The 15,563-nt window shown below is 42.2% G+C and overlaps 1 protein-coding gene across 14 annotated transcripts in view; it reads right to left on the bottom strand.

Moving 5' to 3' along the window:
* Positions 1–15,563, bottom strand: part of SPATA13 (spermatogenesis associated 13) — a 125,940-nt gene that overhangs the window by 40,095 nt on the left and 70,282 nt on the right. For 12 of the 14 annotated variants that reach the window (XM_014581469.3, XM_006138887.4, XM_075919258.1 and 9 more), the window contains 2 exons: positions 6,068–6,430; positions 2,033–2,177 (listed from right to left, as the gene is read on the bottom strand). In XM_014581469.3, coding sequence (XP_014436955.2) covers positions 2,033–2,177; positions 6,068–6,430 — 508 coding nt within the window. Of the gene's footprint in view, positions 1–2,032; positions 2,178–6,067; positions 6,431–11,094; positions 11,342–15,563 lie in introns of those variants that run through there. The other 2 variants (XM_025179408.2, XM_075919261.1) reach the window with 2 other exon arrangements.

Genomic DNA, 15,563 nt, shown 5'->3' with positions numbered 1-15,563 from the left:
GTTTCCAAGTGCCTTTACAGCAGCTATCCTTTAGATTACTGAAGTGAAGGGGCCTGAAGTGAAGAATGTACTTTGGCTTTTTAGGCCCTGGATAATGTTAAATGAGTAACATTGCTCAGAGGATGATCTAAAGTATTTGAAAGCAGGGTGTCTGACAGACGTGACGCACCCTTGAGCAAAGTGTGGGAGTGGAGCAGCTCTGTGCTCCCGGAAGGGGCAAAGTCTTGGGCAGAAGCAGCAGGGCTGAGGAACCCTAAGTGCCACACTCCATCCCCCTCCCTCCCAGCCACCCAGAGCACACCACACAGTGCTCCAGCAGTGATTTATGGTAGGGATGTTAAAATTCAGCATTTTTGGTAAATGTGTAACTGATGAAATTTTCAAGTTATATGTTTACATATGGAGGGGAGGAACCGGTGGCTCCATGGAAGCCAGTATGTGCAAGGAGCCAGGTTTTAAGCTGGCTCTCTGTACGTACCAACTTCTGTCCCCGCCTCTCCCCGTACTGCTGCCTCTGTTTCAGAGGCAGCAGCACAGGGGGCCAGTGCTCGCGGGGAGCCTGCTTAAAAGCTGACCCCCTGCGACCACCGGCTCCATCCCCACCACCCATGCTGTTGCCTCTGATAGAGCACCGGAGGAGGGGTTGCATGTAACCATGAAGTTTAACCGATGAGCCCAGGCTCATTTGGTAACCATTTAAACATGTACACTATCACATCCCTAATTTAAAGGGCCTGGGGCTCCGGCTGCTGCCACTCCTGTGGTAACAATGCTGGCCATAAGCTCTGGGCCCTTCTGAATCACTGGACCCCAAGGCAACTGCCCCCTTGTTGTGCCCTCCCCCACCCTTAAAAGGACCAGGAAAGAAGACAGATGGTGTTGACCATCCTTCTTTTAACATCTTCTGTCAATTATTGGTTTAACAGAAGATACTAATATCCTTAATACAATCAGCTTGAGATAATATGGCAAGTAAACACTAATGATAAGTAGACCTGGAAAATAAATGTAAGGGGTAAGTCAAAGGGGCATTAAAAGATACTGCTTCAAAAAGGCATTTGATTTTACAGTCCTTTTTTAAGGATTTGTACTTTACATTCACATAAACCTGGATAAATATAATGTATTTCATTCCTCCTTGTGGTAAGGAGGTGATATCTGGGACAAATCCATTGGTCACTTAGGGTTTGTCTATAATGAAAATTAATCTGAATTAACTAACGGCGTGGACTTAAAGTGTTTCGTTAAAGTTCATTAAATCCAGGTCTCTTTCAGCAGTAGCCACTTGACTTATGAATAAGAGCCTCCACATAAATGTTTAATGTGCTTTAATGGACTTTAAATTCACACCTTTAGTTAATGCAGCCTAACTTTGCACATAGAAAAGCCTTCAGAGGGCAGTGTGAATTACTTGTAGGGAGTATGGGGGTTGAAATATGAGTACAAGTGATAAAGGGGAGCACCTTGCATCAATTTAACATTTAGTGGGTATGCAAGACAAGTGTAACTGGAGCATAGCAGGAAAAGCACTAACAGGAAGGTATAAAACAAAGCAGCTTCATCATATGCTACATCAGTGTTTCTCAGAGTGCTCTGCAGGCCTGTTTTGGGAAAGCCATTAGTGGGCCCATGCCGCTTTGTTTACCTAAAGAGTAGCCACAGAGCCTCTCAGCCTCCCTTGGCTCCAGTTTGCCGTTTCCAGCCAAGGGGACTAGCAGGAAGCAGTGGCCGGGATGACATCACTTCCTACAGCTCCCCTTGTCTGGAAACAGCAAACTGGAGCCAATGAAGGCTGTGAGGCTCTGTGGCTATGAACTCTTTAGGTAAACAAAGCAGCGTAGGCCTTTTAGCAGCATTCCCAAAGCACGCCTGCAGAACACTGAGAAACACTGCACTACTCTACCATTTGCATCCATTTATAACCTATCAGTAGTTTACACCCACCATCTAAAGGCAGTGATGAATTAACCCATTCTCTCCATTTTTGGAACACATTTGGTTTATAATGCTTCAAAAGATCTTTAAAACTTACCATTAGATGCTCTCATTTGCCGCCTGCGTCCCACTCGATCCAGGCCAATGGGAGTGCTTTGTGAAAAGGTGAAGGGTCGGAATCTGGCTGAAACAGCTTTATATGGCGGGACTTGGTGGGCTGGAACTGGTGGCCGTGTTATTGGCTACAAAGAAAAAGAAAATCCATTAGTAGTAGTACTAAAAGCTACCAATAAGCCAAAGATACCTACAGGTATTAAATGGGATTTCCTTATGCTCTCAAGCTGATTATATGGACACTAAGAACCCCCCAGTTCAAACAGTCATTAAATTTATGGAACGCTACATTACATTAGGTATTATGGTAAATATCTTAATAGTATTAAGGTTCTCTGTTATATTAAAAACTTTATAGCCTTCTATTATTAGTGACAATGTATATTCTGCTTTGTAGACTTCATAATACTCCATGTCTGAATGTTCTGGTAGCTAACTTATCTCAGAATAATTTACTGCAGAGGTCACCAACCAGTATATTGGGATCTACTGGTATATCTTGGAGCCTTTAACAGGTGATCCTGACTGGTTTGGCAGGGAGGCTATCAAGTGCTTGCACTTCAGCTGCCCCTCCCCCCACCATCCTGCTGCTCCTGCCCAGAGCCTCAGAGCTGCCCTTCGGAGCCTCCTGCTTGTTGTGCAGAGTGGGAGAGACAGAGGCAGGGGGGCACTGATGTTATTTTGTCCCCCTCTCCTGTACCCCATCTTCACAGAATGAGGAGGGTGGGGCCTTGGCGAAGGGGTGGAGCAGGGGTATTTGGGTTTAAGGTAGATCCTGGACTGACTGAAATTCAAAAAGTGCTTTAAAAGGTTGGAGACCACTGGTTTAGTGTAATGTTAACCAACTGTAAATACATAACAGAATGGAAACTAGGAACTATTTTATAGGGGGTGGGGCAAGCAACCAGTGAGCTCTGACCCCACTCCTGAAAAGACCTCTCCACTGCATGCTATTGCCTCTATTATCAGAGACAGCAGCGTGGGGTGCCAGGGTGAGTTGGTCTGCGAGGGGAGCCAGTTTAAAAAACAGATCCCCTCATGGACTGGCTGCCTGTCACCTGATACAGAGGCAGCAGCAAGGGGTGGCAGCAGACCCTGTCTGGGGGTGACTGAGCTCCTGGACTTGATGCGAGCTGGAACTGAGCTGGGCTGCCTGCCCACTTGGCTTCTAATACAATTTAAATGCAGAGCCGCAACAGGGGTAGGTCCTGGAACCAGCACAAGCTGGGACTGAGCTGGGCTGCTGGCCAGCCTGCTAAAAAAATTTACTGGTGGGGAGGGGGAAAAATGCTTGTAGTCAGTAGCATTAACTTATAAGCTTTTGCTTATAGGTTAATTGACTACACTATTACATCCCTAATGGAAACACTGAAATTATACAACCAGGTATGTTAATTTCCAGAATGTTGTTCAAGATAAATGTTCTGTAGCTAAGTATTATACTTCAAAGAAAAAACAAAAATTATCTTAAACCTGATTTTTTTCCTTAGTGCTTATCTGCACAGCCTCTGAAGCACAGGGGTGTGAACTGCAGTGTGCACTGAACTGTTGCATAATGCCTGACCTATGTAGACCCTGCTAGCATAAACTAATAGGTACCTAGTTCACATTAATATAGTTCTGTTTGAAATGAGACTCTAGCCATGCAGATTAGGTACCTTTTACAAAACAAAATGCATTAAAAACACTTTTTTTATGCTACTCTCATGTTTGAAAAAAAGAAAAAAATCTGCTAAGTGAAAATTAGGCTTTAAAAGTTCTTTATAAACTAGTTCTGATATATATCTTCCTCATTTGTAAGTCCTTTTCATACATTTTAACTATCAATTTAACTACCAAACACAGGACTGAAAAATATTTTGATACATTTTAATATGACCTAATTATTTTCTTCTATGGTATTTCAATATCTCAGAACTGCACAACCGAATTAAAGCAAGAAAAGCAACTCCAAGCTGCTCCATAACACTCAGTAGCTGCAATGCTAATTACTTTTAATGTATTTATTCCTAACCAATTATAATTTATCATTAAAGCCTTGATCTTGATCCCTTTGCAGGTAACAGAACTGCCACTGAACGATAATGGGAGCAGGATTGAGGCCTTTGTTATTAATTATAAAAATGTACCTGCGTTGGAAATTGTTTCATATTTTAGTGTTAATTCCCAAAGCAATGTATTTGTTTAAATTCATCTATGTGGCAGCAAAGCTGCAATTAAAAAAAGAGAAACGCCTACTCCAATTTATGTGCCACTTCATTTACTGATACAGGCAAGCTATGAAAGGAGAACACTGATTTGTTTCCAATGGGAAAAAAGGTGGATTTTCACACTGCAGCAAAGATTTTTTTTTTAAATGGCACATATTGATGAAACCCTTGAGGTAAGCCATAAAAAATATGGGACACCTTGCATGGTAGGGTGGACTTAAAGCCTTAACTGTATTGAAAAGCAGCTCTTGAAAACCAATTATTATTTATTCACAATTCATTAACTAAAGTGCTGGACCAATTTTTATAGCGGGGTGCTGAGAGCCATTGAACTAAACTGTAAACCTTGTATATGATGGAAATCATTGAAGTGAGAGGGTGCTACACTACCCACTGCGGCCCTAGTTCCAGCAGCTATGTTAATTAAGGCATAGATCTGACAACAATGCTAAGGGTGCATATGAACACAAAAAAAATAAGTATTTAATGAACAAATAAAGAATATAGCTGTTTTATTAGGGAGTACTGGTCCAAATACAGACAAAATTTCCATTGATTTCAATCAGTTTTGCTGGTAAAGAATGAAGGTGGTTTTAGCAATTTTTGATCAGGCAAATAAAAAAAGACAATTGTATTATATCACACAGAGAAAGAATTACTGACTACATAAGAATATCCATGTTAAAAATGGTTTTCACAGGAAACTGAAAAACCTATAATCGCTTTAGCATTCTCAGCCAGTGAAAAGGATCATTGTTTCTTTTAAGTGAAGGCTTTATTCTTAATGGTACTGTGCTGAACTTCACAGGATGAGGTAATCTTATGAGAACAATTAAGACTAAGCTCAATCAGACCTCATTAACAACTTCAGGATACTTTTAAAGGAAATGCTATAATTTTTCACTGGTCAATCAATTTAACAATTGCTTGAACTAGTAGTTCTCATAGCGTGGAGAACATGGTAAGAGAGAGAATGTATTCTGGGTAAGACTTCAGACCAAAGTTCTCTTACTAGCTGTAGAACCATGTACAACTAAGCAGGCTTCTTTACACTGCCTCAGCCTAGTGCTGTAGACTATCTCTAGGGGAGAGAAGGATACTTTTATTTCCCAAGTGTATTAATTTATTGACCTCTTAGCTCAGCCAGCAAAATAGTCTATGTTTCTTCTATACGGATACCAATTAGAAACTACACTAAGAACACTAACTAATTTCTCACGAGCTACCCAAGTATGGTCAGATTGTTTCAATTTTAGTTACCTGCTGATCATAGGTATACTTGAACACTTGAACCTGAGCCACAGGGCCCATTAAAGTCAATGGAAAGACTCCATGTTACCAAATCCCTGAGCCGTGCAGTCTGAGACTCTGATCTGTTCTACAGGTTTTTTAATGGATTATGCATTTAACTGCACACGTACTAATACCAATCGGTTCATATCCACAGATTTTTAAGAGGCCCAGTTTCAAAGGATTATGAATACTTTATTTATTTATAATAGTCTTTGTATACACCTCTCACTTGAATCCTGCAACCTGTATGCTGTGTAGACTAATCAAAAATACAAATGGCTTTATTATAGACAAATAAGCATTTTTTTAAATAGCTACTGGAAATAACATCCCCAAAAAGGAAGAGGGTTAGTTTACAACGCAAGCAAGATTATCCAAAACAAGGAAAGTATATGATGTCAGCTTGGAAAAAGAGAAGAAAGGAAAGGAAATGTCCATTTTATTTTCTAGCTTGAAGATAAAAGTCAAGGAAGAGGAAGGAGTCTTTTGTAGTTTGCAGAGAGCATATATCTTACTTGTGTCAGCAGATCTTCTATTTCTTCAGTCTGGCTGTTCCCATAGAAACTGACCCCACCTATTACAGAGATAGGTCTTCGTTTTCGCCCTCTTTGGTGACCTACTGTACTGATTTGGACTGTAGTCTCCACAGAAGCCACTCCAACCTGACTTTCACCATCTACACAGTCTGTTTTCCGAGACTCCATTGCAACTGAATCTTCTGGTATAGAGAAACTCCTGATTGCCAACTGACCATAGTCTGAAAGTGGTCTTGGCCGAGATCTTTTTCCAGAGCCCCATCTCCTGGGAGTGAACTTTTGTGCATCTGTCCTTTCTTCATCCTGGGATGAGGACATCTTCCACTGGTCATCAATAATAACCTTTTTAAAGGTGAACAAGTCAAATAAGCCATAGCATTTTCTGATAGAGAACAATTTAAAATGTTTTTTTCATATGGCATGTTTTAACTTGCTATAGAAGTGTTACAGGACCCATAAACAACAACAACTTCATTTTACAATAAATGCAACTGATAGTTCATAAACAAATGAAATACATAACCACAGACCTATTACCCCGTACGTGATGTCTAATGATGATCCATAATCATAAGCATGAATTAGGCAAATGACCATTGCTAACAACATTACTATGATTGGATTATCATCTTCCTAGTGGCAACCGACCCAAACATAAATACCAAATTTGCTAAACAAACAGCATGAAAATAATGTCTGCCCACAAAGTATGATATACATTATTCTCTGTTTAAAAATGCACACATCTGACAGAAATGTATTATTCTGCTCTATTTTCCTTTCACAATGAAAAGAGGTAACACTGCAGGCAGCTAACAACTCGGCAACTGAGCACTGAGTTTGGAAATAGGAGAAAGGAGCTCTAGTCCTGTATCTACAAGGGACTTGGTCTGAAATTCACTATTCTTGATAGTAATTAACAATCTGTAGCCATCGCACTAGCAGATCTACAACACTTTTATAAAGGGGATAAAGCATGGTTATCTTCATTTCAGAGACGAGACTGAAGCAGTTGATCCTATGACTTATCCTTTGTCACACATGGCAATTTGTGTGGGCTTTGGTTCATTGTTTCCACAAGGCCAAAGCATGGATGCTTGAAAGGGAAATCTGAACTCTTACTTTGTTGCCTGATTTATAATCTATTTAGAACAATTTGCATCTATATAAAATATAATTGCTACGATCAAACCACTGAAAATAATATTTCACACTATGGGCCCTATAGGCCCCTTCAGTCAGGGCAGCGTGTAGAGGAGCACACCCATGGGCATTACATAGAAAAGGGATGTGGAATTGAATAGAGAAGAAAAAGCTGTTCAACTATTTGTTCACCTACAACACATAGACAGAGGCATCTTGTGTGCTGCAGCTTAGCACAGGTCAAAATCTGCATCTATTTTTGGGGTGATGAATAGTGTTCCCTGTAAGCTGGGAACTTGTGCAGCCATTCAAGAGAAATTCAAATGCCACCCAGCTGATTAGCAAAGCTCCCACAGTTAAATTTTGTGTTTCTATTGGTCATACACATTGATACATGCCTCGATGAACATAAAACATGTATTCCACACATGGATGGAAAAGGTTTGAGGGAAGAGTGATGGTGAACTGTGGAAGAATGTGTAGGGGAGGTGGTCTGTGTGTTTTTCTCTCAGTAGAAATTATCTTAGCTTACACCGAAAAGTCACTGGTGGGTTAACACAGCAGTTTTTTGGCATTAACTTCTGCTCTGTGGCACCTCCAAAGATAAGCACAAGGTGCATATACATGCACATCTAGCTGCTACTGCACCAATAATGGAGGGAAGGAAAATGTGGTTGGTGCACAGCTCTAAATGCAGTTTTCAGTTCAGTATTCTGAGATTCTTTCCCTTGGCCTTTGTGTCCTAATAAGGGAATCACGTGGCAAAAGAACAGCCTCCTTAGTTCAACAGGAATTTGTAGGTACCTAATCTCATTCCACAGATTTTTACACCAAAGTGAATAACTTGGCCCTATATTATGGTCCTTTCTGTGGTCCACCAAGGATGCTACAAAGAAGCTATCTTTGGACAATGGATCAGTGAGAGGCAACCCAGGATAGTGAGTGGGCCATATGATTGGTCCCCCTTCACGATTGGCCTTCCTACCCTATCCCTGGAGGTTGTCATAACCAAGACAATATCCAGCGACAGTGTAGTTTTGCTAATTGTGTTTGTGTACCTGGAATTTGAAGGGTGTGCAAAATTGGATGCCAAGGGAGCACACGGCTCTCACAGTCAATGTTATGTGCAATCAGCACACACACATCACTTCACGAGCCCTTGCTTTATGTGCATGGCACTATAGTAATACCAGCAAAATCTGGCAACTATGCATGTGGGCAACAGTAAACAAAAATTTTTATGGGCCACCCATAGAATCCTGATGGGTCACATGCAGCCCACGAGCTGTAGGTTGTCCACCATTGCAAAGGATTGTAACAGAGATTTCAGTCTCTTGTATCATAGTAAATGCAGCACTGAAACTCTTTTAGGCAGTTTTAATAGTACACAAGACTCAGAAAAAGTGATGAAACTGCTACAAATAGCATAATTTCTGTTCTGTAGTTGAGGCACAACTTAACCCCTTGAACAACTGTGACTGAAAACCAAACGAGGAAGAGAAAGAAGGAGAAAAAGGTGTCTCTGGGCTGAGAACCAACTTGGATGGATGCCTGATGAAATTTCAAACAGCTGATTAGAAAGCTTTTAAAAAGATAGGCAATAATGACTACAGTGAATCATTGCTGAGCAAGCAGACCCTGTTGTAATAACTCTCACATACCACAAGCTTGTGCTAAGTTTGCTTCCGCTTCATTCCTCCCTTCCTTTCTTTCCTTCAGACCATTGTTTTATTATAGATTGCATTACAAGTGCTTCTAATTAACAAATGTTAGCCTGCCAAATTACATTTACACAAATATTAGAAGATTAGTAATGACACAGTCAGCAAACAAGGAAAGCACCTAAAATACTATATTTGGTTGTCAATAGAGTAGGGCACCATAACATTTCAGCCATTTTCTGTTGCTGGAATTCTATATATTCACAGCATGTACACAAACCAGTACGGGGTAGGCAACAAAACATCTCTGCGGGTACTAGTGACTGCAGCTCTCACTGGCTATGGATCGCCATTCCCAGCCAATGGGAGTGGTGGGAAGGGGCACGGACCAGGACACCACTTCTCATAGTTCCCATTCCCTGGGAACGGTGATCCACAGCCAATGGGAGCTGCGATTACTGGTATCTGCAGAGTGCAGGAAATACAGCAATGGGAACCCACCAGCAGCTAGCCCTGGCAGACTGGATCCGGCCCGCCAGTCAGTATTTGCCCACTCTGACCTAATATCAGCCTCCAGAAATACGCAATGAAATCTGCAACAGTAAAATGTCTTATTTTGTCAGTCCTTTGTCTGGATATGTCTTCTCCACCTTTTCAGAAGGCCACCATTAAGCAGATTATTTTTTTTAGTCCTTTGAGTGCATTATTATGTACAATAATTGAAGGTACTTGTAGTCAGACAGGAACCCCCCTTGTAACATCCATTTTTGCTTGCCTGGAGCATACAGGGCACACAGAGCAGAAGGCCCAGGCTGTGTGACCGTGAATGGCTGTAAACAGAGATACGCCAATTGCTGACCAAGAGGCTGCCAAGGAGTGCCCTTGACTCAAACCCATATTGATACGAACACACATCCATCCGCGGGGGGAGGAATCTCTCGCCCAGTAAAAAAAATGTCTAGTATTCACAATTTAGTTATCTCTCTTGCAAGCGTAAATTAACTTGAAACTTGCTTGTAAGAACTGGCGCCACAAAACGGACCAGTACAATTCGGCATCTTAGATAAGAAAGAGGATACGGGCCCCCAGGGGTATAAAGATGGGTCCAGCAGCGCATTTTCTCTGAGTGTCAATCTACCATCTATCTGCTGGTCGGGTTTGGTGTTTGATCTCCCGAGGTTCCAGAGGGGACGCCCACCTCGTATTCATCTTTCCTAGGAATTGAGAGACTGGCCCTGGCCTGACACGCTGGAGTCGAGAGGCACAGAAAGGGGTAAAAATTGTACCTGGATGTGGTCCTTTGTCTTAAGTGTACACATAGACTTAAAGCTCTTTAAAGATTAAGCTGTCACTTGGTACCATTATTTCTATTTTCTATCTTTATCTTCTTTGTAACCATTTTTAAAATCTGTATTTGTTAACAGTTAAGAAAGAAAGCAATAGCCATTGTAACCATATGCTTTTATAAGTCTTTAAATAAATCTGTAACTGTTTAAGCTTTAACCTGACTCCTTCAGTTGCTGTAATAGAACCAAGCACAATTTAAAAGAACTTCAGCCAGTCATAAAAGGGACAGACATAGGGAGAACTTGGGTGTTTGGATCTGTGTCACTCCCAGGTGACAAGATCCGTTGGGGCACCTTTTCAGCCTTTCCTAGGCTGCCCGCTGCGAAGGAACTTTGTGTTCTAGCAGCTAAAATCTAAGGTGTAATAAGCTCTTCCTATATAACGGGGCGTCTGTTGGCCTGCTGGCCACCCTCTGCGATGGGACCCCGCTCCTAGCAGTAAAGACACAGACGTTAAACCTTTTCTCGGAAGCATACACACACACACTGCCCTGACCGTCGGCTGACAGTACTACAAGGAATTATTCTTTGTAGTCTAAATATTTAATCTGATTATTGTAATAATAGAGGGGAATCAATACAGGTAGCATTCTGCACTAAATTATTCCATTAACAATGCAAAATGTATTATAACTGAGCAAATGGTAAACTGTATTCTATTTCATTTTCTATAGAGAACAAATACAATTGATCTCAAACCTATAGATCCTAGCTAATGGCTAGCATTTTAACTGGTATAAATCAGATTAGCTCTACTGAAGTCTGTTTGCCCCACCTGAGGATCTGGCATTTCAACATTACTTTTCAGATAGCAGCTGCAGAACATAGATTTAAACAAGGGGCTAAAAAGACCTACCTCAGGATCAGAGACAGGTAATGGAGTTCCACATACACATTGAGAGAACAGGGAGTTGACTCGAGTCATTCTTTAATATTTTTTTTTGCATACTTTCTTTTCTTAGAGAAAATAACATCTGAACAGACTCACAACGCAAGTACTATGGCAGAGTGTTCACTCCATGACCTTGTACTTTTAGACTAAGGAAAGACCACGTCACATATCATCTCCTAATCAGCTGTTCACACTCCCATCTTGAGCAATAAACCTGTGCAAACAGACAGACTGTTCACCATTTACAGGGCTCCACCTAAAGTACAGTAGCAGATCCACATCATAGTGCTTAATTTATGTTTTCCAATATATAAAACTAAAGTACGTTTATTTTAGGCCTAGATACGTATTTGTTAGCATAAAACACTGATTCAACAAAGAACATAATCCTCCCAAAAACAAAATCATAATCTCACTCACACTGGTGATCAGGTACTTGCTAAGTAGTCCCGCTGATGTCAGTCAGAGGACTCCTACAAGCAATTGCTCATGGTGGGCATAAAGAGTTTGTTACCTACCAGGCAGCCCCAATCTTGCTAGCATTAAAGCATGAGTGTGACTTTTGACATCTATGGGGTAACTCACATGTATGCAATATATACAGGACTCAGACTACTGGACCCCAGTCTTGATCTCACTTACACTGGTGTAACTCCACTGACTTCAGAGGTGTTACGCCTGCACTATATGGATATAAGTGAGATCAGGTTCACACACACTGCTATCAGCATTTGTAAAGAGCACTAGAGATGTTCATACTAAGGATGTTAAATATCAGTTAATTTACTAGTTGAGTCGTCGATGGAATTTCCATCGACTACTCGACTACTCAATAGGCACTTCCACATTCCTCCTTTGCAGAATTCCTCCTTTATTTGACTAGTTGATAGGCACTTCCGCATTCCTGGGGCTCTTCTACATTTCAAAGGAGGAATGCAGAACTCCACATGCAGCCCGGGGCCAGTCCCGCTGATTCTGGGTTGCAAGAAGGCTCCAGCTTTGAAATGTACAAGTGTCCTCAGTGGGGGCTCTTGTGTATTTCAAAGCAGAAGTGCCCTCATGGAGCCCGGGGTCAGCAGGGGTATGACTCCAAGCTCCATATTGTGCTGCCGATTTCAAATGCCATGTGGACCTTGGGGTCAGTTTGGGACTCCCCAGCTGATCCTGGTTCCACGGAAATGCTGCGCAGAGCCCGGGATCAGCTGGGAAGTCCCCAGCTGATGCCGGGCTCCACGGGCGCTGCTGCTTTGAAATGCCGAGGCAGCGTTTCAAAGGGGCAACGCCTCACAGCTGTTCCCGGGCTCAGCTGTGCGGCGCTGCTGCTTTGAAGTAGCCCCTCTTCCTCCTCCGTTTGCTGCCTCTATCTGATGGAAGCAGCAAGGGGGTGGGGGAATCAACTAGTCAACTGACTATCCGATAAGCAAATGCTTATCGGATAGTCGACTAGTTCTTACCATCCTTAGTGCATACTGCTTCCCATTGGGTGAAAAGCCTCCCTGTGCCGGGGGGGGGGGGGGGAGGAAAGGGGTGTAGAACACTCCTATGCACCATTTCAGTACAACTTAACCAGCAACCACCCCAAGGGAATTAAAGGACTCACTAAGGCTTTGTCAGAGGTCTCTGAAATTCTCCACTATTCATCTAATTCTATTGTAGTTCCATTTGTGCTAGCAATTGTGAAATCAGTAATGTAGAGAAGACTCAAGTCTTTTGTCCTGAATCAAAGCTGGTCTAGACCACAGAATGTCTGGCAGTCACTCTACACTAGTGCTTGTGGCTAGCCCAAGTGGAGAAGTCTAATGTTGGGAAATTTTGAGAAAGTCCCCAAAAACAGGGACAGCTTATGGGAGACTTTAACTCTTTAGAGTGCTGAAGTTTCACCTTTCCACAAAGTTTAAAAACAAAATGTCTCTTAAAAAAATTAGAGAGTTAGACTGAATGATCTGTTCTTATGCAGCAAATAATATATTCAAATCTGTCCACTCTTCCTTTCCCTCATCACATCAGGTACATCTAAAATTAAACTCTTTGGGGCCTTATCTTTCTCTTTATACTGTCAAGTCTCCAGGATTCTTCCAAGCTCTGCAAAGAATAAAAAAATAAACATAATAATCACTGTCCAAGCAGAGCTCTAGTTATTTGCACTAACATGAGAGAATAAAGGTTCTCTTAGGACTAAACAAAGCTTCTAACATTCAATCTTTTTATGTACCTATTTCCATAGTTTTTATTTTTTCACCATGACAACATTTCTAAAAATTCTCCATCCAATATGAACATCTGCTAAACCAGAGCCAGGTTATCACTTTCTATGACTATGTACTATCTCCCTTTTAGCCTCTTGTCTGTGGGCTGGCTGATCTCAGAGATGGGGTAAAGGCACAGCAATTCCATAGTTAGGACCTCACTTACCAAAGGCAAACCAATGTATAACTCTACTGATTTAAGTAAAGTTATTACTGCTGTAAGTATTATTAATATGAGTGTCAACAAGATCAGCACCAGATATTTAGCAGCTTAATTAAATCTTAGTGCAGTATATAGCTAGAAAAGGACAGGTTCTGCACCAGTATTTAAGCCTGGTCTAGAATTAAAAGCTAGGTCAACATAACTACATCAGTCACAGGTATGAAAGCCCCATCTCCTGAACACCAAGGCCATGCCAACCTAACCCCCAATATAGATGCAGTTACAGAAAAAAGCCCCTTCAGTCAGTGTAGGCCAGGTGTGGGCAATAAGCAGCCTGGGGACCAGATGAAATGATCCACCCCCCATCATCCAGTCTCAGCTTCTAGATATCAGCGGCTCGGGCACTCAGTGCATGGGGTTGCATCCTGACCATTTTGGCCAGGTATGGGCAACCTAGGCTAGTGAGTAGGTTGTATTAGTGGCCCTTCTGCATCTCAGTGGCCCACAAGATTGTTGTAACTAAGACGGTCTCTAGGGACAGGGTAGTTTTGTTAACAGCGTTTGCATACCTAGAATTTGCAGGGTGCACTGACTGAAAAATATCAGTGCTCTGATTGGATGCAGAGGGAGCGCATGGCTCTCACAGTCAAGTAATCAGAATTCATCTCACTTCACGTGCCCTTGGTTTATGTGTGTGTCACTTCAGTAATATTAGTAAGAAAAAAACTTCATGGACAGAAATCAGTAGAATTTAGCAACTCTGCACATGGGCAACAGTAAACAAAATGTCTCGTGGGCCACACATTGGCCCATTCACTTCTAGTACTCTGATCCTGGATCATTCCCCCCATTTTCCTCCTGCACTTTATAGGGGAGTCAGCAGTCCTTTGTCAGGATTCATTGTGTTGTTAACACGGCACAGGTGTGGCTCCTTAGCAATCTGGGTTGACAAGCCTCAGGCCTGTAGTCTTAATGGCATGTCACCCTGTTACAGTCCCTGAAGTTTTTAGCTAGAACAAGAACTTCAACACATACACTAATTAGTCAACCCAGTTGCAAATTAATTTAAAAGTTACAATAGACAAGGTCTTTAGCCTTAGTATTTTCAATGAAAAGGTAATTTGAAAATAAAAATAACCAGCATCCTTTTTCTAACTTTCACGGAAGTTAGAAATAAAAATCTAATAATACTTATGTAAAAATAAATATTAATTTAGGATGGCAATTTATGAGCATGTTTAGAAAGTTAAACTAACATAAAACTCCAGAGAGAAACAAACAGATCAGAGCAGTTTGAGAAATTTCAGAACTGAATGTTTTTACTGAAAACTAGGGCTGTCAATTGATGTGTTAACGCATGCGATTAATGCAGAGCAGGATTAACACATTAATTTTTTTAATGTGTTAATCTCAGGCGTTAATGCTGATCCCAGGCTCATAATGCACTGCCCCTTAGAAGTGCTGGAATGGTGCTTCAAAGGGACAGTGATTAGGAGCCGGGGATCAGATGGAATGCCCAGCTGATCCCCAGCTTCGCGTTGCGCTGCCCCTTTGAAGTACCGCTTCAGCACTTCAAAGGAGCAGCACATTAGGAGTGGCGCTTCAAAAGGGCAGCACAACGCGGAGCTGGGGATCAGCTGGAGTGCCCAGCTGATCGCAGGCTCCTAACGCATTGCCCCTGTGAGGTGCCAGGGTGGCCCTTCAAAGGTGCAATGCTGCATGGAGCCCGAGGTCAGCTGAGGACCCAACTGACCCCGGGCTCCAGCAGTGCTGCCCCTTGGAAACACAGTGCTACCCCTTGGTAAATTTCCAAGGGGCAGTGCTGCACCAAGCCAGGATCAGCTGGGGACTCCAGCTGATCCCAGGTTCCATGCAGCATTGCCTCTTTGAAATGCCACCACTGTGTTTCAAAGGGGCAGTGCTAGCAGAGCCCTGGATCAGCTGGGGACCCCACCTGATCCCGGGCTTCTGTGGTGCTGCCCCTTTGAAATGTTACCGCTCCATATCAAAGGGGCAGCTGCACT

This window comes from Pelodiscus sinensis, chromosome 1, assembly GCF_049634645.1.
Source record: "Pelodiscus sinensis isolate JC-2024 chromosome 1, ASM4963464v1, whole genome shotgun sequence".
Lineage (NCBI taxonomy): Eukaryota > Metazoa > Chordata > Testudines > Trionychidae > Pelodiscus > Pelodiscus sinensis.
Note: the sequence above shows the minus strand (reverse complement) of the source record. Positions and strands in the feature narration are given on the sequence as shown.